We start from the raw sequence: 24,370 nt of genomic DNA, 5'->3' as shown, positions 1-24,370 counted from the left end.
GAACCACAGAGGAAAATCATAAGGTGCTCATGAAAAATTGAAGCCAGGAGTCATGATCTTGTAGGCTTTGGATCATCTCAGAGCACCTGAGTTAATTCCTGAACTGTGCCTGGGATAGGAGGGATGCAGAGGGAAGTCCAGGACAAGTTACAGCCACAGGGAGCTGCTGTGCCCTGCAGGGGAGCACTGGACAGACACTTCCTGAAGGGTTTCTGGGAACACCAGCAGCCTCTCCCAACTACAAATGCCCTAACTAACCCTTTAAGCTTGAGGATGCTGCAACTCCTAATTATTTAGAAAGTAAATGCACAATTTATAATTAATACTCTCTATCTGCAGTAAATACTGCAGCTCCAGATGCCAAGGAATTACAGGAGAAGCCAGGATGTGCCAGTCAGCAGTGAGGCAGTGTTTGCTGGGCCCTATTCAGATGTAAATACTTATACAAATGCTACAACAGACAGAAAAATTAACAACAGCTTTATCAATCAGATCCTTTTGTACTCACATTCCAGTCAACAGTAGAAAAAAAAGGATGTCTCTTGATTTCTTCAACTCCATCTGAACCAGCTCCTGAACAAAGAAAATACTGTAGTTAACACACTTGCGGCTAAAGTATAAAGACTGCACTAAAAATTAGTTCATTTCTAAAAAGTTTGCACAGACATGGTTATTTGAGGGAACTGTGAATACAGAGATATTCCAAGGATGTAAAATACCTAGGGAGGCAAACAGAGCACAAACAGCCCATAAGTACAGAGTCAATATTCCCTGCTCTGACACTGTCAGAGCTTTGGCTCACTCCTAAGAGTCACTGATCCAAGAAGTGACCATTCCTTGGCCAAACCCAGGAAGTCACGATCCAAACTAACAGGTATCCAAATGTTACTGATCACCCAGAGCTTGAGAGTCTCTAGCAACTGCTTTTTTTGAAATAAAAAGTTAGGTTGAGTTGATTATTTAAAGATCAAAATAAATGAACCAACCTAATCTATTTGATGGGTTCCTTTTAAACAACATCCTCAGGAGACTTTGTGCTTCAGGGCTGAGGAACTGAGGCATCCCAAGCTTTGCCCTAAAAAACAGAGAACAACTCAGTGGAAGAAACTTGTCTTGGTAAAAACTGTCCACATAGATTTCACTGCACAGTTTGATCTATCAAGGATCTATTCCAAAGCCTTGCAGAGTGCACGTACTTAACTCATCAACTTTTTAAGTTTCCTATTATAGGAGTGTTTTAAAATAAAACTCAACAAAGAACAAGCACATCAGACCAAAACCACCAAACCCCCACCCAAGCCCCCAAAGCAAGCTTTATGCTGCAACAGAGTAAAATAATTATCTCACAAATACATAAGTATTTTCAAAGAAATCTTCATGTCGCCAGGAGGTTTTTACCAAAATAACTACCACTAACTCAATGCCAGAAGAGACTCACCAAATCCCCAATTACCTGTCCTTGAAGTGATTGCTACTATTCCTCCAGGGAAGGGCCTTATTGAGCCATCATATAAAAGCTCACTGACTTTACCTTTTGTTTTATTTAATGGAAACTCTAATGCCAAGGCAGGGAAATTTTGTGCAGAACTGCAGCACCACCGGGAGCTGCAAGGGAGGCAGCTCGTGGTCTGCTCCATCCTTTCAGAGGCAGCAGCACCAGGAACTCCCACTCAGGGCAAGCTGCAAGTGTCCTACGCTGGGAAGAACAGAGTTTCCCCCTCCTTCCCTTCCCTATAACCCCTCAGAGGGCCCAAGGCTGTGCCTGTGCTAGGAGGAAACTCTTTGTTAGCTGAGCACAAAGACAGACGAGAACATATTTGCCCAACAGCTCCACTCACTGAGCACCAGTTCACCCAGTTTGTCCTGTCCAACAGCTTCTGTTGTAACTGGGGTAATTTAAGATGGGAATTTGAGCACGTAAGTGCTCTCCACACATCTGTACACAAAGCAACACCTGATCACCTGCTGCTTACAAAACAAGGTGTGCTGTAACAGTAGCAAGGGAGTGTAACAACAACAGGAGTGTAAATCAAGCTGCTCTAAGTCACTGCACTGTTCTTAACTTTATTATCTTTATTATCCTCCTACAATCAAAGTACAAATGCATCCCTGAGACTTTAATTGCTGGGGATACTTAATGGTATTTCACAGTTTGGGATCTAAAGCTTATCAAGGGGCTTTGCTTTTTTTGTTCCTGTTCTAGCTCAGTGCTCTTAGAATCATAAAATGGTTTGAGCTGGAAGGGACCTTAAAGTTCATCTTGTTCCATTCCCTGCCATGGGGACACCTTCCACAAGACCAGGCTGCACAAGGAGTTACAACAAGCTGTTAAAACATGTTTAAAATGACATTATCTGACTTCTGAAAAAGGAAGGAGATATACTTACTTCAGTATCATATTCATAGTCTCATTTCGATCTTTACCTTGAAATGGCAGGGTACCAGTAAGCATTTCAAACTGGAAAGAACAAATGTTAATCTAAATCAACACTTCTTCCCCAATTGCTGTAACAAAGTGTTAAGCACTGCACTCTTTCCTATCTCTACATCAGACTGGTTGAACTTTGAAATGATTATGAAAATGTTAAACCTAAAATTCTGCTCTCACTTGTAGTTTACATGATGATAACAGTGGTAAGTGTAACATGATGATGATGGAGGAATATTTTGCACCAAGAAGCTACTTAAAAGTAATAAATCTCCTCCATAACCAGGTTTTAGAAGTTGCCATATTCTAAAAACTGCAAGAATGGTGAATTCTAGAACAGCAGTTTACTTTTCAAGTAAGGCTGATGCTGCACATCCCAGCAAGGGCAGAAGTGGCAGCAGTTACTGGCTTATGTCACTACTCCACTCCAGCACTCCTTCCTCAGGCTCACTCTTACAGAAGTGCCATTAACATTCCTTCAAACCAAACCTTCAAGTCTGTTTTTAAATTTAGCTATCAAGTAACATGCAAAATAAATATACAAAGTGAAGTCTCACACTGACTACAACTGATTTTAACTACTAATGGATGACACACAGGATTTTTCTGGTGCCTGATAAACACTCCCTAGAGGTGAGAAGTCAATTTTATTCCACCCAGTTATTGAATTGTCCCCCTTACCCAAGCATTCCTAATTAGAATTGGACAAGCTTATTCTAAGTGCATTTGTGTGAGCTTAGCAAGGGAAGCAAGAGGCAAATACAGTACCATGAGGACCCCAAAGGACCACCAGTCAGCACTCTGGTTGTGTCCTCGCCTGTTTACCACTTCAGGAGCCATGTACTCTACAGTACCACAGAAAGAATAGGCCTTCTTCTCTTGGTCTACTGATTCCTTGCTGAGTCCAAAGTCTACAACAACAGCATCACAAGAATAAAGCCAGTAAAGAACTTCAGGGGCAAAAAAATAAATCAATATATGGTACTTCAAAATCCAAGCGTTGAGAGGTTTGGGTTGGCTATTTTCAGTAATACGATTAGCACAGCTCTCCATGAAACAAGAGACTGCAGGTATCTGGAGACAGCACACTTAGTTTACTACACACCTCCAAAACCATTCTAAAGGTCATTAAATTCATGATTAGCCATCAAAATTATTACTGAAATAACTTGGCATTTGAAATCGTACACATTTGAGCCCTAAGATACTCAGAGGTTCTTATTTTCTCTCTTTACTGCCTGCTTTATTCACACAAAAAATTGGAGAGAAGTAAAAATCAGTTTCAAAGGGAATGCAACCTCCATGGTCTGGTCTTACTGAATGATGAATAAATAAAATCACACTAAAAATATTGTTGTTACATAAGGCAACATGGTTCTGTAACCTGCCTCAAGTTTAGTGCAGAAGAGTCCTGCATTCCCAGAAGATTTCATTCCCAGAACACTTTTTTCCCCATTTTGAATACACAATCCTTGACACTGGCTCAGCTCTCAAACATCCTGTTTTTCATAAGGGAAAATGATTGCTAATCAATGATCCCATCCATTATTTCCACTTTCAGAAGAAAGTGACAAATTTAGGACTGAATTATATTTAAATATATCAGAATTTCAAAAAGTACGCATTTGATAAACCTGATTTCCATCACCATTATTCCATCAAGTCTTTGAGGGTTTAAAAAACTTCATTTTCTCTTGGAATCTAACAGCAATATCTCAGATCAAAATATACAATGAAATCTCTAGAACAAAAGCATCACCTTAAATGTAATTTAAAGCTTTTAGAAATTTATAGTAATTTGTTTTCCAAACAGTCAGTCTTTTGTATATATAATTGCCTAGAATGTATGTATTTGGACTGTTCCTCACAGATCTTTTTTCTGCAATATTATATGCATTTAAAATTGATAATACAGAAACACAAAAAAGCTTATTTAGAAAGGGCTGTATTAATGAGTGGTGCCTACCTGTTAACTTGATATGTCCTGCTTCATCAAGCAAAATGCTGAAAATTAAAATTCACATTCACCAAAACACATAAAGAGCAATGTTTATATAAAACATTTAAAATATAAGTTAAAAATGATGATATCCAATTGTTATTACTTTAACAAGCAAATATTATTTCATTTAAACCACAGCTATGTGTTTCACATTTTGTACTTGTTTACAAAGTCTAACAAATAGTTTTAACTTTTTACAGTGGAAAAGGCAAAGCAACAAGCAAAATACACATAATAGTGGTAAAATACATTTTACTTTACTTTTCTGGCTTCAGGTCCCTGTACACAATTCCCAAGCTGTGAAGGTGATCCAAAGCAAGGGCCAGTTCTGCGAGGTAGAATTTCACATCTTCCTCTGTAAACATAACCTAATAAGAACTGTATAGATTTACCTTCTGATCTTGTCTTCAGTTTTTAAAACTGCAATCTAAAAAACACATACTCCTGTCTGCCTACATTTCAAATTTAGTTTTAAAAGTCCCTTGTGAACTCATAATTCATGAGCTCAGCCAAGAGAAATTATTTACTAATACCTGTTAATTATAAAGTGCACAAAGAACTACCTGCAATACTTAAATAAAACCATCAGCATTATTGCAGAGCATGAATTAACTCTTAGATAATAAATGAATTGTTATATTTGGTGTAACTGACACCCAGCACTCCTCCTGCCACAATCACAGACAGTTTTCCACTGCATCATAAAATTTAACATATGGCTGCTGTATTGGGTGAGTGCAAATTCACATTAACAATATTTAGAAAAAAAAGTAAAAATCATTTAAGAAAAAAGAACACAGAATAAAACACTGGTGACAATAACAATGACAGCCTGAGAGTTGAAGAATGTACTCTGCTCTTAGGAAAAAAAAATAAAATTAAAGAATCCTGGTGAGACACTGAAATAATGATGTTGTTTCTAGAGCAGAGATGCACTTCTGTCCTGAACACTCCACAGGTTGCTTCTAATTTAACACACAAAAACTGTACCTGCTTTGGCTCTTGTCATGTTCTACAAATTACTGGAGGAGCTTGGAATCTTAAAACTGCTGGATTGAATTTGGGCTTTAAGTGAACTATTCCCTTGTTTGCTGAATCCAGCAGGAATGGGGCGTGCAGCCACTCAGCTGCTGCCCAGCAAGGCTGAAATGAAGCTACCTGGGCTCCCTGATTCAGTGCCACTGCTCTGTACTTGGAATTGTTCAGGTGTGATCTATTCTCCAGGCACAGAAATATTCCCTGATTTCCATAATGACAGGTGTTAACCTTGGGTGAACAAGGAAGCTGTTACACTCCACAGTGTCACCTTCACACCTTTAAAGAGCAGTGTTGATGCTGGGTTTCACCTCTTTCAAAAGAGCAGAGGGAAACCTTGGATTTCATTACTCCTTGGATTTCATTACTCCTTGGAGCAGCCAAAATGCAAATCTCAGAACACAATGATGCTAAATGTTAATCTACCTTCTCCCCATAATGACATTTAAAGCTGTTCTCTGGTCAAGTTAAACATGATGCAAGTCAATTTCATTAAATATTACCAAAAAATCTTCATTACACACTCATCTCACTGCCACAGCTGAAACTCTCGTACCCACATTAGAATGTAAAGACCAACAAGACTCTTTTAATAACTTCATACTAAACCAAATTAATTTAAAACAATCCTTGTGTGCAAAGTATGAAATGCCACAGGGAATTTATCCTCATGTGCATTGTCCTTAGGCAGTGTTTTACCATGGACTTTTGAAATTACCTCACATTCTCACCAGAAAATAAAAACTTGATTTTTTTTTAATATCTATATATATAAAAGCACCACCATAGAAGGTAACTGAAGTGTTCCAACAAACAGGTGGAGTCTTAGCAGTAAGAAAATTTGAGAATTATGACTTCTTGGTTCCCACAGGGAATACATCCCTCTTTCAACCCCTGACAGAGGTCTTATGGATAGCCTTGCATTTCTCATTTAAGAATGTTGCATAGTGGATAATCCCAGCTGGGCTGGTGCAAGGGAACAGCTCTTCCTGCTATTCCAAAATGCCCTCTGTAATTAAACATCCCATATCAAAGCAGAGCCTGACCTCTGTCCTACCTCCTGCTTCAATAACCTGGGACAAGTCAGTCACTTGAAGGTTTTAACACCATTTTTAGCTTCCAGATTAATTAATTTTGAGCTCAATTCTTAGACATAATCACTGTGTTACCAAGCTCAGCTTTTAACAAAATTGCTTTTAAATTCTTCCTTCTCTTTTGCCTGTTCCTAAAGTAAAACCTTTCTTTTTTTATGAAAAGTATATGGGGGAAAAAACTCTCTCCTGGCCTTGCATACTGGGAATAAACAACCTCCTCCGTGCCATGAAAAAAATCAGTCAGATAACACAGTTTTCTCATTTAAGAAAGTGGCTTTTCCTGTGCTTTGGCAGTATAAATGGATTTACAGTGGTGAAAACACTGAAAACCTCTCTTGCTGTGAAGCTGTTGAGAAACTGCCATTAAAAATTTAGATCTTTATAAAAGGTTTGCCAAACGAAAATAAAAGTCTTCTAAACGTGTTCATAACACTTAAGGTAACATGTAATAAATATTTGATGGCAAATGTTTAAAAAAAATAACAGCCTGTAGCTGTATCCCATTCCCTCCTGTGAAGCTCTCCCTCCAGAAAACAAAAATAGAAATGAAAAATTCAAGGTCCAGTTGTGTGCCAGGGTTGGATGGAGGGGAGTGGGCTCAAAAGCACTCCATGTTCCCACTCTGTGGGATTCAGGATGAGCATTTGGATTGCAGCACAAGGCAATTTTACAGTGCAGCAGAAACCTCTCAGGGCTGCAGGATTCCAGGAGCACCTAAGCTGACTAAGAGCATGAGAACTACACATCCCCTTCCTTCAGTGCTAAATATTCATTTACTTCAGTTGTGTTTCCAAGCAACAAAACATTTTTAGACAAAAGAACTGTACTTTGCAGATGCCAAATTAAAACCTGGGCTACTCATCAATACACACTCGGGTTTCTTAAGGATAGAACAGAATCCAGAATATGTAAGGAAAGCCCAACCAAGTTATTAAAAACTTCACTATGACAAGAACTTTGAGGGAAAACAGGTTTAGAAGCCAATCTTGTACCAACAAAACCCAACCCCTGTCTAAGAGTGAGTGGAGATAAAATTTTAGGTACTTACCTCTTTGGATAATCGTGTGAATACATCTCCTCCCCTGAGAAAATCCAATATTAAATAGAGCTTCCCTTCAGTCTGAAAGGCTTTGAAAATAAAAAATAAAAAAGTAAAAATCAATGGTTGTATGACAAAGCTACAAAACAGATCTGAATGCTTTTACAACTAAGAAATTTCAGTCACAGGCAATACTTTTGTTGTGGAACTGAAATAATTCAGCAGCACACGAGGTAATTTATTGAATGATTCCTTGCTTCTTCAAAGAAGAAAATCTTAGTCATGAGAAATGATTAAAATAATGTTCTTTTATTTCTCCTTTGTCAAACAGGAAAAACAGCAAGAATGTCAATTACTGGCGTTTGGTTTAAATCAATGAAAAGTGCAAAATCTCTGCAGAACTTGTAAGAGTGTTCCAAATCTTTAATTTCAAGAGGGCTTAACCTAAAACTTTTATACAGATGAGTATTTACATTCCTTTTTTTTTTCCAAGTTGCTAGAACCTAATGTGGAGCCTCCAAAAGTGAGACTGAACAAGAGCAGCTGTAGGCAAAGAGAAAGGAACCTGTACCAACCATAGTGCAGTTTGACGATGAACGGGTGATTTACTTCTACCAGGATGTCTCGCTCCATTTTGGTACGGACTCTGTCCCGCACTGGGGGAGCAAGGGAAACAGCCCAGTGTGAAACAAATGCACTTGGTACAACACAAACACAGCAGAAAGGCTTTGCTGTCTAAAGGAATCTCTTCCCTCAACACCTTTTTAATGTTCTCCCAAAAAACTCATTCCCTCAGACAGCAGAACTCTGGTTTGTTTCTTGCCTGCCCCGACTTTCTTATTTGCTTCATTATACTTCCAGCACATCCCCATATTTTTTCATTATCCATACTACTTTCAAGGAAAAAAGCTCCCATCTACATCCAACTTCAATTTTTGAATAAACTATCTGTACTGAATATATAGTATTTTTAAGATTATTTTCTCCTCTTTAACAGTAACAGTCCTATTTACACACAGTGGACTCGCACCCATTCAAGTGGCTCCTGAAAGCCAAAACACTGAATTAAATTGTTATGGCTCCTGAACAAGAGAATGACTTCATTTTAACCACAGCAGAGTTCTGACTTAACAAAAGACAAAAGGAAAACTGTTTATGAAATTAACTTGTTTTCATATAATGAAAAGTCTAAACAGAATTAAATAACCCAATTTTAAACTTTGAAAGAGCATTTCTGACCACATAATTAAAGCTACCTGGCCAGGTTTAAAATAACACTTAAACATGAACTTACAAGTTAGTCTAAAAAAAACCCTACTGTCAGAGAAGAGTTATGAACTCACTGACAAATATTTAAGACTAACAAAAGCTTTTAAATACAGGTGCACTAAACCCCATGGTCCAAAGTCTCAGCTGAAAGACAAACTTACCTTTTAAAGAAGCTTTTTTCAACACTTTCATTGCATAAAGCTGCCCAGCATCAGGCCCAATTATCTTCCTCACGAGGAAGACCTGGCAATATAAAGCCAATTTTTAAATCACTGCAAGCTTGGTAATCAAATCCAAACTCTCAAAAAGTATTTGCAAACCTCCTATTAATGTCAGGCAGCTTCCAGTGCTCTGCTGGAAGTACTAAGCACACACACCTTTAAAGGAAGAGCAAAACTGCATTCCTTGATTTGATCAGAGCTGCAGCAACACCGAGCTCTCTGAAGCATTGCATCGGCCATAAACTTTGGATTCTTTCCTGGTTTACTAAACAAGTTCTTACAGAAAGATGTTTCTTCCTATCACTTTCTTGGAGAATGACACTTCTGCCTGGTCTGCCACCCCCCAAGAGGTTTTTGAGGTTTAAGACCCAAGTCTCAAATATGAAACATTCATTTTATTAATGAATTCTTGTACAAGTGGTGAGATGAAAGCAAGGAAACCTCACCATTTAAGATCAAAGCACCCTTTCCCTCTGGAATAGCAACTCCAACAGGTTTTTCTACTTTTTTCTCTCCAGAAGAGTTTTAAAGATAGATGGGATATAACTTGACACTGAGAAAAGCATATCAGATAAAATACTGCAGTACAAAGACATGGAGCTACACTAATTTTTAACCACCAGATCTTCCAATTTACAAATTGGTTTGATATGTGCTCCTACTTCTAAATTGCTGTTCTTGTAATAGCAATTATTAAGTTATGAATTATTAGGTTTAGCTGCAAAAAATAACATACAAGTCGCAAGAGAAAGCCAAGACTTAACCAAAATTGCCTCTCTGATCTCACCTTATCCAGACTTTCATTTACACTAGATTTATTTACCTCTAGAAATGATATGTATTTTTTCAATGATCTTATCAAATTTTCCACTCTAGAATCAGAAATTCAAGCACCATCATGACTAAGTTGTATAGGGTTGGGAGAGGTGCTGTTTTTATTTTAAGCTCCGGTTAGAAGAAAAATGTCCTCATGTTTCAAGGTTGTCTGGCTTTTTGTTTTGATAAATTTTGCCCAATAACTGACCTACAACAGTACTCTCCTATAGGTCAAGAGGATAGAAAATAGTAAAGGGAGTAATTTGAACACCAGTAACTAAGAAAACAGTTGTAGATGAATACAATCCCAATTATAAAATATTAATAATAAGCACATAGGAATATTTTAGTCTTAATAACCAACAACTTGTGAGAACATAAGGAATTCATGTACAAGTTACACATTTTAGTCAATAAGGCCCAAACCAGCTGAAAACTACTGCAGCACCACCTATTTATTTAATTTGCAGACAAAGCCTCGGTAGCCCCACATCTGCTTTAGAAGGCAAACAATTCCTCAAAGGATGAAGAGACAACTTCAGTTAATTCAGGAGGTTTAACCCTTTATTTCTGTGGGAGTGTAAAATCTTGCACTGATGTCAAAACCAGGCTCCAGCAATCCAACCCTGTGTTTGCCATGCCCAAAGGAAGGACCCTGGGAGCAGAAACTGGCAAGAGAGAACACCATGAAGGCAAAGCCACTGATCTGCCTTGTTTGTTTTCTCTTTTCAAAGGAAAGCGACAGAGACAGAGACTGAGCTCAGGTGTGCAACAGGCACCATGCAGCTCCTAAAGCTGCTTCCTGAAGCAGGCACTGCCAGCTTTCCAAAGCTCCAGAGCATGTCTGGCCAAGCTGGTGGGATTCCAAGCAAGAGCATTCCTTAGGCTGGCAGAACCCTGAACTCTGGGAAGCCAAATCTGAGTCAGGGCTAGCTGTGCCAGCTGTGCTGAACCCTGAGGTAGCTTCACACGTCTCAAGTCAGGAGTAATAAATATATGGAGCTTTTCAGGCTCTGACAGTGAGAAGTGTGTGAGGGAAACCAACATTACCAGGTAAAGAAATGTTTCTGAAACCTCAAAATATTAAGAAATATTTAAAGTCTGTTCTCTACATCATCACTGATTCACTCAGTGCCTTCCTAAAGTCTATTTCTGCCTCTCTCATTCCACTCTATGCAGAGGTTTCTTCCTGCCTAGAGACACACACAGAACCAGCAGAAGAACAGGAAAATGGGAACATATGTAAAGCTGATTGACTACTTTTGATGCACTGCAAAAGATGCAGTTTGAGTTTGGTTTTCAAAAATTAATTACCTCCTTATACACTCGGATTAATATTTCAACTACTGTGTTTCAACACAGTGACTGAGAGATCAGATTTTTAACTTCATTTCTGCAAAGTGACACATTACAAAAGGAAAACATTGTAACAAAAACCCTGCCATATTTCTTCTCTGTGCCCTCTGAACAATTAGAGTCTTTTAGCTGCAGATCACTTGGTAAATACAGCAAAATAAAAAACATGAAATACATTTCCCAGGTTATTTACTTTACTGTTACTTTGGTTCAAGTTCCAAACTGCCACAGTCAACTCTTCTGTAGCTACATAAATACAGATTTTGTGTCTTGAAAAAAGCCAAACATTCCCAGCATGTCAAGTCCCATCATTAAAAGACAAACCACCATTTCCTTCAGAAGGTTCTGTCCATGGCACTGGAGCAAGGCTGGAAAAGGATTCAATTACTCAACACATTTTCAAACATTCCCAGCAACTCCACTGGCCACTATTTCCCTGTAATGTCTGGACAGGTCTATGGAACAAGTTTATCATCTTACCTTTCCAAATGATCCCTGTCCAAGAACCTTAAGTAGTTCAAACTGTGCTGGATCTGCTTTCTCACATCCTTCTTTCACGTGGTGTGTAATAGGAATTTCTTTCACACTTCCTTCATCCTGTGATTTCAAAGCAAACAAAATACAACAGTGAACAGGCCTGCAGTAACTAAGTCTTGCTAAACATGCATGTAAATACCTGGATTTTTCTTTGTTTAGTTCTATTTTAATAAAATATTTGAAACTCTAATATGGCATAAAGGAAAATTGCTCAAATGAAGAGCTCTCCCATCTATCTTTTCTTAAATAGACACATCTAAAATTTCCAAACTGAAGGAAAATTCTCAAAGAATGCTCATTTCCCTTTGCCATAAATATTCCAACTGCAGAAAAGCTGGATTACTTTACATGAAAGAAATAAATGTACAGATTTTTAAACCAAGACTTCTGTGCTTCACCTCTGCTTAGCAGCTTTAGTTTTCCCAGTGATTACTCTTCTCATCTTTCCCCTTCCTGAAATAAGTCTTAATGAAAGCCAAATTGAATTTCATCATTTGGGGTAATTATTGCTTTTCACAGCAGCAAATAATAACTCTGGTCATCCATTTGTAGCTGGAGGAACAGGCAGCATTTGAAGACCATAAATAAGATATGAGTCATCTTAAGGACTCTGAGAATTCTTGCATCCAAGAGAAGAAACAGCTCTGGGGTGCAGAGCTCCTGGGAAGATGATCCTGTGTGGGGACCTCCTTGAAACAGCCAAGGGTAATTCTGAGCTAGGTGAGTGATTTAATGTTCTCTTGACTTTCTCATGTCCCTCTCAGCAGAGCAGGGCACGGCAGCTCCAGTTGTGAAAAGACAAGCGTTCCCGATGACAACAAATCCCATGATGGATTGCAGCTTTATGGTGTAAGAGAAGTTTCTGAGAGCCAAAACAAGCAAGGTGTCAAAATAAGCACCCTTGAAATTAAAAACTGAAGCCTCCAACAGCAACCTCAGCTCGCAGGGGGAAAAAGAGCAGCACCCTCAGCCCTATCAAGAATATCAGTATTTTGTACACAACCCAGTCACAAAGGAAAATCCCATCTGATTTGCAGGACTTCATTTTTGGGGCATCAGATGATTATCAGCTGCCTTCTATCCTCTCTTCAGGCCTTCACTTTGAAAGCTTCTCTTAGCAGAGACCAGAAAAACACCCAACCAACGTCCTGTGAGTTACTGCCCCTCGATGAGAAGTGCAAACAGCACCAGGAAAGGACCTGAGCACTGGATGAAACAGCTGGGTTTTGGAAACAATATCATTCTATAGTCAGGTGAACTTATTGTCCAAGATTGTGCATTAAAACTTCTAATGAGCTTTATCACAGCTCATACATAAGTACCTGGATGAAATTCTTTAATTGGTTTTAGACAAATTCAGAGTAGAAATCTGCTCATCTGAATTTGTACATACTGTAGTAATTAAAGAAAAAAAAGAAGCAATCATCACATGGCATTAACTGCTTCTGCCTTAATTGCTTTGCTTGTCCAGAGGGGGAAAGAAAGAGTTCAAACAAACATCTTGGTATATTCCCAAACTGCAGTCCAGCTGTTACTGCACATGAGTCCTTTCCCCTCCCCTCTCTCTTATTTCATCCTCCCTTCTGGGAAAGGCCTGTTTGTTCTGCCTGCTTCCCACACAAAGGTGGGTATTAACACCAGACACTGCTGGAAAACAAAGTTAATTCTACAATTCACATCCAAGCTACTTTATTTCCCTCTTTGGTCACAAACCCCCAGCTGACATATGCTGATGACACACTGTAAACATCCCGGCTTCCCTCCATCCATCCACCTTGGTGACTGTGCATTTCTCTACTCAGAGGAAAGATACACCTATCTTTTCATTTTCCTTTACTTTTTAAACACATGCCTAATTTAAGGCACATAAGAACAGCAGCATTCTGAAGTCATCTGATGACAGATGAAAGCAGCAAGTTGTCTAATTACACACCAAGTTCTACAACAGACTTAATGGTTGCTTCTTCCTATGAAATATGTAAATACTCTATTTAGAAGCCTTCTTTCTTCCCCATCTAATTTGTATTCCTTAACACTGTGAACCTTTGCATGAGAAAAGCTCTTTAAGAGTTCAGCCTCTCCTGTGTTTATCACCCACCTCGAGCCATTAGCCTGTGACATCACACGTGGTTGCTGAGGAGACTGAGAGGATTTCTAAATGTGAACTCAGGAGAGAAATGTTTTCCATGCAAATAAAGACTAACTCGAGACGGATGAAATGAGTTTTTTTTTTATAAAGTGTTTTATCTTCACAAAAGATGTCTATATAATTTCACTTACTTAACTATCATTAAAGCACTAAAAATTGGAATGACTGAGGTATAAAGAGACCTCTTCATCATTGCCAAGGAATGAGCACACAGAGCTGAGCAGCTCCAAGCCACTTTCATTTTCATTTCTACTTTGGCCTCCACGAACTGCAAATTTGATTATCTCACTTTGTGTTCTGCTGCCTGAGCAGCAAATTTCTTTCTGAGCTGAAGCACCAGCTCCCACTGAGTGGTCTTGCACAAGAGGGAACTCTTCCCTGCTCCCAGTAGGTTCACCAGGAGCCAAGAAGCCAAAGGAAACACTGGGATCAGTTATGCCTTTGCCATGGCTCGCTGGTATGTGGCTCCAAGCACCTGAGAGCCCAGCAACCTCCTCCTCCTCCTGGTTCAAGAGCAGTGGAAAACTCAAGACGATCCACTGCTCCTTTCTTTGCTACGTGTGAGACCACTCTGACACTTTATTTACCCACTCCACACCAGGAAATGTCCAGGCACCACATAGTTCTATGCCCAAGACTTCATTCTCCAAACCCCATACTTATAAATGTTATTGTAACACAAAGCAGTCGTTACAACTGGTGGCAAGATGTACTTATTGCAGAAACACAAAGCAGGTTGGGTTGGAGGGACCTTAAAGCTCATCCAGTTAAATCCTCTGCCATGGGCAGGGACACCTTCCACTATCCCAGGGTACTCCAAACTCCTGGCCTTTGACACTTCCAGGGATGGGAAGTCCACAACCTCTCTGGGCAACAGATATCTGACACTCTCTTTATGACCCTGCTCAAAAATACAAGGATGAGTGTGTTGAAAAATGATGGCACATATTTCCATGGGAAGTCAGGCATTTCACCACACACAGGATGAGCCTGAAGTTTAGTCCAAGGTTTAGCCAGCACACAAAACACTCATCTTCAGCACCTCCTAAACAGGCACTGGACAAAATCCATGCTCAATAGGGGTTTACCTGGGATAGTTCTACATAAAAGCAAAATTAACATACTGATGTACACATTAATTCTGTTGAAAACAGCAGAATTAAGTACCTTTGAGCTGAAGGTACAGCAACTACACCAAAAACTACAAAGGCAGAAGAGCTGACAGTGTAGCAAGAGCAGCATTCAGCCCTCTGTATGAGAGGCTCGAGGTCAGCCCGAGCATTTCTGAGGCTGAGGGATCAAATGCTCCCTGCAGCACACAGAATCTTTCCATAAAGCTCTGCCTCATGCAGCAGATTTTCCCAAACAAGGCACTTACAGTCCCTACCCAGGTACTAATTTCCAAAACCATCTTTGAGACTTAGAGTCTCCTCAGATATTGTTCAAATAAAATGATGGGTTCCGAAGTTATTAAAGAGCAGGGAATGCATAAATTTTGCTTCAACAGGAGATCATGCTAATGAGTGGCTGAAGTGAACAGGTACCAAACACTTACGTGGTAGGAATATGGTTCACCTTCTTCCATAGGCTCATCTGCCATTTTAAGGCCATTTAGCTGGAGAGGGGAATGCAGAGGGAAAAAAAAAAAAGAAAAAAAACTTTATTAAGACCAAGCAATTTCAAATTAACAGAGTTCATAATTGAACCAATTTACATTTCAGAGCACACAAGTGAAAACTGGTGGTGGGGTTGCTCTAATTTAAAGCTGTAGTTTCAAACAAACATTACTACTCAATAGTTATATTTAGCATCTCCCTTATGTATCATTTAGCATCTCCCTTTGTAAATGCCATCATTATTATTATTATGCCAGTGTTATTTAATTGGGATTAATTTAAAACTCCTTTAAAAGCTACAGATACCACCCCTACAAGATTACACTAATACAGAATTCCTCAGTTATGCACGAAACTTATGCTGTAGATGCTTTTCAGAAACCTACTCTTCTAATGAAAATTAATTTAGAGTTTAAAGAGAAAAGATGCAAAAGTGATTCCAAGCCTTTTTGAAAATACCAAGTCCATGGTTGCAGTAAAAAAAAAAAAAAAATCAAAACTTAGTTTAAGCACTCCCTAAGTCACAAATAATTCAGAGCTGAAACTACACAAAACAAAAACCCAAAACCCAAAAATATGAAGGACATGCTCTGTTCAGACATGTAAAGCATTAATTAAAAACTGGAAATACCTGACAAAAACGGATGAATCCCACTATGGATTTTGCTAGTAATAATTGCTAATTTATTTATATATTAATTGTTCAGCATCTCTACCTTTATGTGGCACAGGTCCCACACTAAAATACTAACTAGAAATAACATAAGAAAACTTCAACTTTTTTCCTGAAAACAGAAGGTGAACCAGTTAAATTCTAGGCTGGGTAATGACTTTTTTTTCTTGTACTTCTGATTTTTTTCTAAAATCCCTGCCTAAGAAGAAATGCCCCACAGATTCCTCTGTTCAGAGCCAAACCCAGAATCTGGAGGAACAGGTGGGGCTGCAGGGCCAGGTTTGTACCACGACTGTGTCACCCAGGCAAACCCTCAACCACTTCCACTGCTGCTACAGACTCCTGGTTTTGAGAGCTTTTAAGAGCTAATTCACAAATTAATGATTTTGATAGAGTTAAATCTCCAATTTTTGTAGCAAGATACTGGCACTTATTTTTGGACTATATCCTCACTGGAAAAAAAAAAACAGATCAAGGAAATAGCATAAAGCTTCATTTATTTTCCTTCTATAAGTTCCTATTTATCATAACTCAGTTTAACCAGTGGTGCCTCCTGCCCATGCCCATCTTTCATCTCTCATGTGTTGCCACCCCAACTCTAAAGGTCAAAAATCACTCATCCATTACCCTGGATCCAGAAACCAAAGTTATTAATTTGCAATGTGATTTATTTCTTTTTTTTGCATAAACATTTTTTTCCAAATTAGATACTGGGGGGGACAAGGCACTCACTATGGCTGTTCCTGTATGAATTAACTAAATAAATCAACAAGTAACACCAAAGTTCAGCCCAGCTCTGACCTCCAACCTCATTTCCATGCAATTTCTTTTCACAATACCACAGGATTACACTCAAGTGTGAACCAATGTGAAGCCCACCAAACTTGTCCAAAAAGCTTATTTGGAACTAAACTAGGTTTCCACTCCAGGTGCTCAGAAATGTAGTAACATTATTCCTTCATGGACTTAAATTCAAAGTGATTTTAGTGTGCATTTCACTGTTTCTTTCTATAAATATGGGCAACACTTTCCAAGTTTTGTTACTTCAGTTTAAGCTCTGGAACCAACGCTACCAGCCAGCAGGACTGTAGATACACTGAAAACAATACACATACGAAAAATGAAGCAGGAATGGGGTTTTGAACCCAAAATCAGTGTGTAATTTCTTCTCTGGTGTTCCTCACAACACCATGTAATGTACTTTCAACTTGCTGGCAAATCAAATACACTAAGCTATTGGACTTTTATGGCAGGTAATCATCTTAATTAACAATTTCCTATCATACACTTTTCCCGTTCATTGTTGCTCCTTGGTTTGTGTTTGTTTTTTCCTGTCCAGTCTCTCTGTACTGATACAGACTGGGACACCTGCCAATTTCTAGTCCAAAGAATTCGATGTTCAAGGGCATGAATCTGCTTTTACTGCTTGATACACGAAACTAAAACTTTTGCCATATTTGTTTGTGAAGCCTGGTCACTGTCCATTAAAAAAAAAAAAAAACAAGGAACAAAAATCTGCAAACTTGTTGGAATATAACCCAAAGTCTGGTAGCTTGTTAAGTAATTCAGATAAAAAAAGTCAGTGACAAAAATCAAATAATTACTGTCTTGTACAGTCACTTAATTGGCCAAGTTTCAATAACCAGAAGCTGGCAAAAATGAAAAGTGACAGTTAATGCTTATTTCCCACCTCTGTGGAAACCAGATACAAAATGCAGCTTCCACAGCCAAGTGAGACTCCTTTTAGTGATTTAACCATGAATATTTATGCACAAACATATATAGAACAGAACTATTTTAACCTCTAAGTCATTACTTACTAAATATCTACAAATGCACAAATTTAATTTATTATTGAGAATTAAAAAGTACAGCTCTCTATAAAAAGAGCAGGTGGAAGAAGCCAGTACTATGATTGTGAAGGAGATTCCTTCATCTTCGAATCATTTTGCTGTTCAGTGCTGCTAAAGTCCTAGAATTGAACATTTTAAATATTAACTCCCATGAAAACACAAACTGAACTCAGACATCCAAGCAAACACTGACAACACTTTCCAAACACACATTCTGGAAATGACACAAAGTACCGCACATTGTTGATTAGTACAAAATAACAAAAGAAACTATGTAAATAGATGAGCTCAAAGTTTAGGTCAGAGCACCTGGCAGGTCAGACACTCACTTTTGCAGAGGTGCAGGCTGAGGGACCCAACTGCCTCCCAGGGAACAGTGTGCCTCTGGATTTAAATAATCCCATGGATCCCATGACTGGGACCATCCCTATTACCTTGGGAGAATACCCAAAGGGCTTCTGGGGGCTGGGAAAAGGCTTAATGACTATTGCACATGTTTTTCCTCTGATTATTGCAGCAGAACAGAGGATTCCCAGCGTTACCAAAGATTTGAACCATCTGCCCCCCACATATGAAGGATGTTTTCACTGTTTACATGGTAAATGCCTTAGGATTTGGTGGGTCCACAGGTTTTGGTTGAAAGAAGCCAGGCAAAAGGTCAGCAAAAATACCTAATCACAGGAAAAGCAGTGGAGGATGTAAAGCAGGTTCATCCTGCCCTGCTTTTACATGTCTTCATTGAGGCATTCAAACAGCATTAAAAAATGTCTAGAAAAAGCAGAACTGGGAATTTAATCATCATACTATAATTAGAAGTAAAAAGCAGTAATCAGCACCACTCACCTAAAGTCTTGTCTGGCTTCAAACAGGTAAAATTCTACCCAAGGATCACCAAGAGCTCCCATATCCTCCTTTCCTGGGCTCTGTTTGGGAAGTTACTGCAGTGTCCCCAAGACCTGCACCTCAGTTCTCCCACATGAACACAGGAATAACCAGTTTCCTTCCCCACACACAGAAGGAATGCTTCAAATACTTATTTCAAAGTATTTGAGTGGAAGCTTACATAGGAAATCCCAATTATGTCAAAAAGACTTTGAAAAAAAATATCCTGTCATGACGACCACATTTGTTCCTCATTAATTCTTAATTACATCTATAGTGAGTTTGCATCATTAATTTAACTAGCAACACATTGGCCTAACGAGTATTTCCTGAGATAGGTCTGAGGAATTTGAGGGTTCTGGGCACATCCACTCCCCCACCTGCACAAATCCTGGGCCAACCCCAGTCCCTCAATTTCCCCCCTCAAAGGGAAGAGGCCTCTTAACTCCCTCACACTCTTTAACACACCAAGTAAAAGAGGGAGATAAAGCAACCTAAAACACCTGAAACCCATAATCAATTACTAGGGAGAGCTATAAAGTTATTTTCCTGTGGCAAATAAATCATACATTCCAACAGGATACCAAACCTTCAGCAACATATAATTAGTGATTTTAAAAGGACATTTTGATCCTTCCCATTATCAGATCAGGGGAGAATTACAGGTGCCTCCAGCAAGTTATAGCTCTGACAAGACACAAAGCTGACCCCAAGCACAGCTATCACTGAATTAGCAGTGTTCCTGCCTGCGTACATAATCATAACTCCAGAATCAACGGGCATAAAGCAGACAGTCTCCAAATCACGTCTGATGGCAGGTAATTCTGGGAAAGGGTAAGATTTAAACTCGATGAAAGCAATGATTTCAAATTTTATTCTTAATGTAGTGAAGTACTACATAAATAGCAGAATTCTGCCTATGATGAGCAAACAAATCATCCCATTCTTTGGATTTAGGGTTACTGTGAAGTGTCTCCAAAGGTATCCTGCAGGAAGGAAGGTGAGCTACTTGCAACAGACTCCTGGCTCCTTTCTGAGACTCAGAATACTACAGCAGATTCCCAAAACTAATTTCAGAAGTGGTATACAAACCCACCATCATTATTACTGTATTGCAGCACTTTTCAATGCATAAAGACACTCATTGTTTTCCCTTTAAGAGCATTAATGTGCATACTTTTTTTTTTTTAAAGGCAACTTGTTCTCCAAGATCTTTACAAAATCTGTACATTGTTGTGATGGCTGAGGGCACTCAGATTAGGGGCAAGGTTTTACTTTCTCTCCTTAACAGAACACCACCCGATTGTGGCGATTCTGAGAGATGCACAAAACTAGGTAGAGCTGAGTCATCCACGTCACTGCCAGTAATTACTCACAAAGGAGTTATGCAACTCCTAACACTGACAAAATTCAGTGGCCTTTGACAGACCGGGCTCAGAACGTGCTCCAGAGGATGGGCTGAAAACACTGGCCAAAATCAAAGATGTATTTATTTAAACTGGCAAAGGCAGCAGCTTATGCACAACAGCAGCAGAGTTCAGCTCACGAAAATGCCTTTTGGAAGGCAGCAACTCACAATGCAGCCCCGGTTCCCAGCCGAATACTTTAGTTTTCAGTCACTTTTTTGTTTCAGCCTTGTCTTGCTTGTCACAATCAGGCAATTAAGTAACTGGTTCCTGAAGTACTTATTGCAAAAATAAGTGTTTGAGACAGAGATTGCATTTATGCAATTCACAATATTCATGTCTTGCAAACAGCATGTGCTTACACCTATTACACAGCTCCTTGTAAATGCAACCCTCCCTGTTCAATGGGCAGAAAGTGCCCAAATTCCCATATTCTGCCCAATTCCAACTATTTCTGCATTTCATCCAGCTTGGTCAGTAAAATGCTAATGTTTACTTTCCTGTTTCTTTGTAGACTGTAATTATATTTTAATAATCTACAACAGTTGATTATGATCAACACCCTTATACCTATTTTCATTACCATGGAAATATTTATTAATCCAATATCCAGGGAGAAAGAAGTTCACTGAATATTTGAAGCTTAAACAGCGCAACACTCATCCTTCCTACCTAGACTTAAGGAATTCCCAGAGTCACAAACAGCTTCACAAGTGATGCTGTCATAGGAATATAAACACAGGAACAGCACAGCACACAGCCCCAAATCCTCAGCACTTCAAAGACCCTCCCCCCCCAAAAAAAGGGCAAAATAATTCAATCCTGACTTTCAATAATTTCTTCCAAAAGTTCACGTTGTTCTTGTGACTTGAATCATGAAAATTTGTTTCCTACCTTCAAGATCACATCCTTTCCTTGCCAGGTGTTTTTACTCCAAGTCAACACAAGTGCTACTGGAAACGCACTTATTGCTAATAACATAATCCCAAATTTAGTCAACAAGCAGAGTCCTCAGAGAAAACCATTCCTCGGATTTTCCCTCCTGTGCCACAGCTGATGGACAAGGGCACCAGAAGGCACAAGTTAATCTTCAAAATAAGAACCTGTTTCACAGTAGCTCTGTTGACTGTAGTTCCAGCAAGGCCAAGGTCAGAGATCTCTCAGGCTGCCAATACAAGGCTGTAATGAGCTATACTTAATTCTATAAAAACTAAGTGAAAGTCCAAACGAAAATACATTTTGACATAAAACACACCTTTGTTAAATCCCCACGCCACGTGGATGTAGAAATCCAACAAGTGAGAAGTGCAGCACATCCCTGAGATCACTTATAGGAAGGGTTATGACAACACAAGTATTTGTTCCTGTAATTTGGGAACTTCACACTCAACTTGAAGAAACTGGTTTGGCATAAATGGGCTTTAACTGCTGCTGGCCAAACCTAACACGAACACAACAAACACCAGGTCTCCTTTTAATCAGAGCACAACCAGAGGAGCTTTACACAGACCTTATGAAATAGTTCAGGTACAGACCTGAGGAAAATACAATTTAAAGAGCGACTGTTGCAAACAGTTGCCTTCAGATGTTACACACACACACAGAGCCCTTTCAGCTGGACATCCCCTGCCCTGTGCTCTGCTGGCACCCCTTGGTGGGGGACTTTGTCCAGCCAAAAAACACCCAGGGATGCACATCCCAATTCAGCTGCAACACTCCACACCTGGTTATTTTAGCACTCATATATCATGATTTCTTAATATTTCCTAAAGAACTCATCGACAGGACCAAGAAAGTTCTCAGACCTCCGCTAAGTTTCATACCTCAGCTACAACATAACTACTTTTACAAACAATATGAACAAATATTAATACTTTTGCTGACATTCAGATCCTGTAGCTTCACTAACATAATTAGGATTTCTCTAATATTAAGGTACAGAGACTGCCTCAAGTATTATTAACCATTAGAATATTTTTAAGTGTTAGAGTGTAGCAGCCATGGTATAAAAATGCATATCCAGTAATTATAGTACTTGGCAGTGGTATTAAAAACCGCAAATATTAAAAGCACTAAGAAAATTGGGGGTTTTTTCTCTTTAAATTTTTAACAGGGAAAAAAAATTTCAACAAGACCCTTTAAAGGACATCCTTTCACTCTTGCACACTTTGTACTTTGAGATGATTTTGCCAGACCCTTTTCACCTAGAAGAGTCTGGTGCACAACAGAAAGCAAGTCTGACCAGTTTTAAGCAGCTTTATTTAGATAACATCTTTTGTGTGTCTAACAGACCTAGGTGTAATCTTTTATTTGTCATAGCTGACGATACCTGATATGCAACTCTCCACTTCTGATTTCAAAGTGCAAGAGTTTTAATACTCAAGCACCACGTTCTGCTGAGACACAGGAATCGTTGTAACAGAACCAGTTTTACCTTTTATTTTCTTTTAAATTGCATTTGCTCCTTGCTGATGAAGCACCTCAAGCACTAAGCAATACCTCGAAGCCGTTCCTCGTTCTTTAACACGTTTAAGCATCCAAACCTCAGCCAGGCACTCCTGGTTCCCTCTGCTCCTTGTGTTTACGATAATCAACGTAGAGTTAGTTATTCAACGTTTAAGCATCCAAACCTCAGCCAGGCACTCCTGGTTCTCTCTGCTCGTTGTGTGTCTGATAATTAATGCATAGTTATTCCACGAGAAGGCAAAGGGACCTCCGTAGTGACAACCTACCTGGATGCGTAGCCACATTAGCACGAGCAAATTTCCAGCAGAACTTAAAGTAACTTTTCACAGGAGCTACGGCCATAAAAGTGAGTTTACAACCCCCTGGATGCTACGTGGGGACAGACACCTGTGACACGAAGCAGCCGGGAGGCGACACAAAGCACCGGTCTCCCCCGGGCGCCGGTCCCGCTACCTCCACACGTGTCACGGCCCGCGCCCGGGGGGCACGGCCGGGCCCGGGGCGGCGGCGGGGCTGCGCGGCGGCGGCGGCTGGGCCCGCGGGACGGCGGGGGCGGGCGGGGGCCGCCGCCTGCGGGCCGGGGCCGGGGCCGGGGCCGGGCAGGGCGGGCGCGGGTCGCGGCCGAGCGCAGGCCGGGGGGCCGGGGGCGGCGGGGGAGGCGGGGGCGCGGCGGGCAGGCTGAGCGGGCAGCGAGGCGAGGCCGGCGCAGCCCCGCGCGGCCGCGGGAGGCCGGGTCGGGCGCAGGTGCCGGCGGGGCGCGGAGCCGGCCCGCCCCGTTCCCCCCCCCCCTTCCGCCCCGCACTGACCTCGGCGCCGCTCACGTACAGCTCCATTTTGTGGCAGGGCTGCGGCTCGTCGTCCAGCGGCGCGCACGGCACCATGTCCCGGCTGTGGGGCCGCGGCGGCTCGGCCGCTCCCGGTGGCCGTGCGGAGCGGCGCGGGGCCGGGCGCGGAGCGGAGCGCGGGGTGCGGGCGCTGCCGGCCGGCGGGGGCGGCGCCGCGCTGCGCTGCCCCGCGCACGCCCCCAACATGGCGGCCCGCGGGGGCGGGGCCTGCGCGGCACCGCGGTGACGTCAGGGCGGGACGGAGAATCCCCTGCATGGGGAGGGGGGGGGGGAATGACGCGCGGTGACGTCACCGGGGCCGCGGGCGGGCGGCCGCGCCGCGCTGAGGGGGATTGGGGATGGAGGGATTGGGGATGAGGGGATTGGGGATGGAGGGACAGATGTGAGGGGGATTGGGGATGGAGGATGGAGGGATTGAGGGTGAGGGACAGGTTTGAGGGGGATTGAGGTGGAAGGATTGGGGGTGAGGGGCAGAGGATGAGGGGGATTGGGGATGAGGGACGGGGCTGAGGGAATTGGAAGTGAGGAGACGCGACTGCGGGGACAGGTCTGAGGGGGATCAAGGCTGCGGGAACAAGGCGTGAGGGGACGGGGGGTCAGCGGATGGGGGATAAAAGGATTGGGGATGAGGGACAGGAATGAAGAGACGGGGATGAAGTGGGGGACAGGCTTGAGGGGACGCG

General features: G+C 40.9%; 1 protein-coding gene across 2 annotated transcripts in view; it reads right to left on the bottom strand.

Moving 5' to 3' along the window:
- RPS6KA6 (ribosomal protein S6 kinase A6) overlaps positions 1 to 23,824 on the bottom strand; it is a 36,733-nt gene extending 12,909 nt beyond the window's left edge. For both annotated transcript variants that reach the window (XM_082289445.1, XM_082289446.1), the window contains exons 1-12: positions 23,649 to 23,824; positions 15,502 to 15,561; positions 11,741 to 11,857; positions 9,029 to 9,110; positions 8,174 to 8,254; positions 7,608 to 7,687; positions 4,692 to 4,798; positions 4,395 to 4,432; positions 3,197 to 3,339; positions 2,388 to 2,458; positions 987 to 1,075; positions 509 to 573 (exon numbers count right to left, since the gene is read on the bottom strand). In XM_082289445.1, the coding sequence (XP_082145571.1) occupies positions 509 to 573; positions 987 to 1,075; positions 2,388 to 2,458; positions 3,197 to 3,339; positions 4,395 to 4,432; positions 4,692 to 4,798; positions 7,608 to 7,687; positions 8,174 to 8,254; positions 9,029 to 9,110; positions 11,741 to 11,857; positions 15,502 to 15,561; positions 23,649 to 23,723 (1,008 nt within the window). In that variant the 5' untranslated portion in view covers positions 23,724 to 23,824. The remainder of the gene's footprint in view (positions 1 to 508; positions 574 to 986; positions 1,076 to 2,387; positions 2,459 to 3,196; positions 3,340 to 4,394; positions 4,433 to 4,691; positions 4,799 to 7,607; positions 7,688 to 8,173; positions 8,255 to 9,028; positions 9,111 to 11,740; positions 11,858 to 15,501; positions 15,562 to 23,648) is intronic.
- Between the last annotated feature and the right edge of the window lie 546 nt (positions 23,825 to 24,370).

Source organism: Coloeus monedula (genome assembly GCF_965178545.1).
Source record: "Coloeus monedula genome assembly, chromosome: 12".
NCBI lineage: Eukaryota > Metazoa > Chordata > Aves > Passeriformes > Corvidae > Coloeus > Coloeus monedula.
Note: the sequence above shows the minus strand (reverse complement) of the source record. Positions and strands in the feature narration are given on the sequence as shown.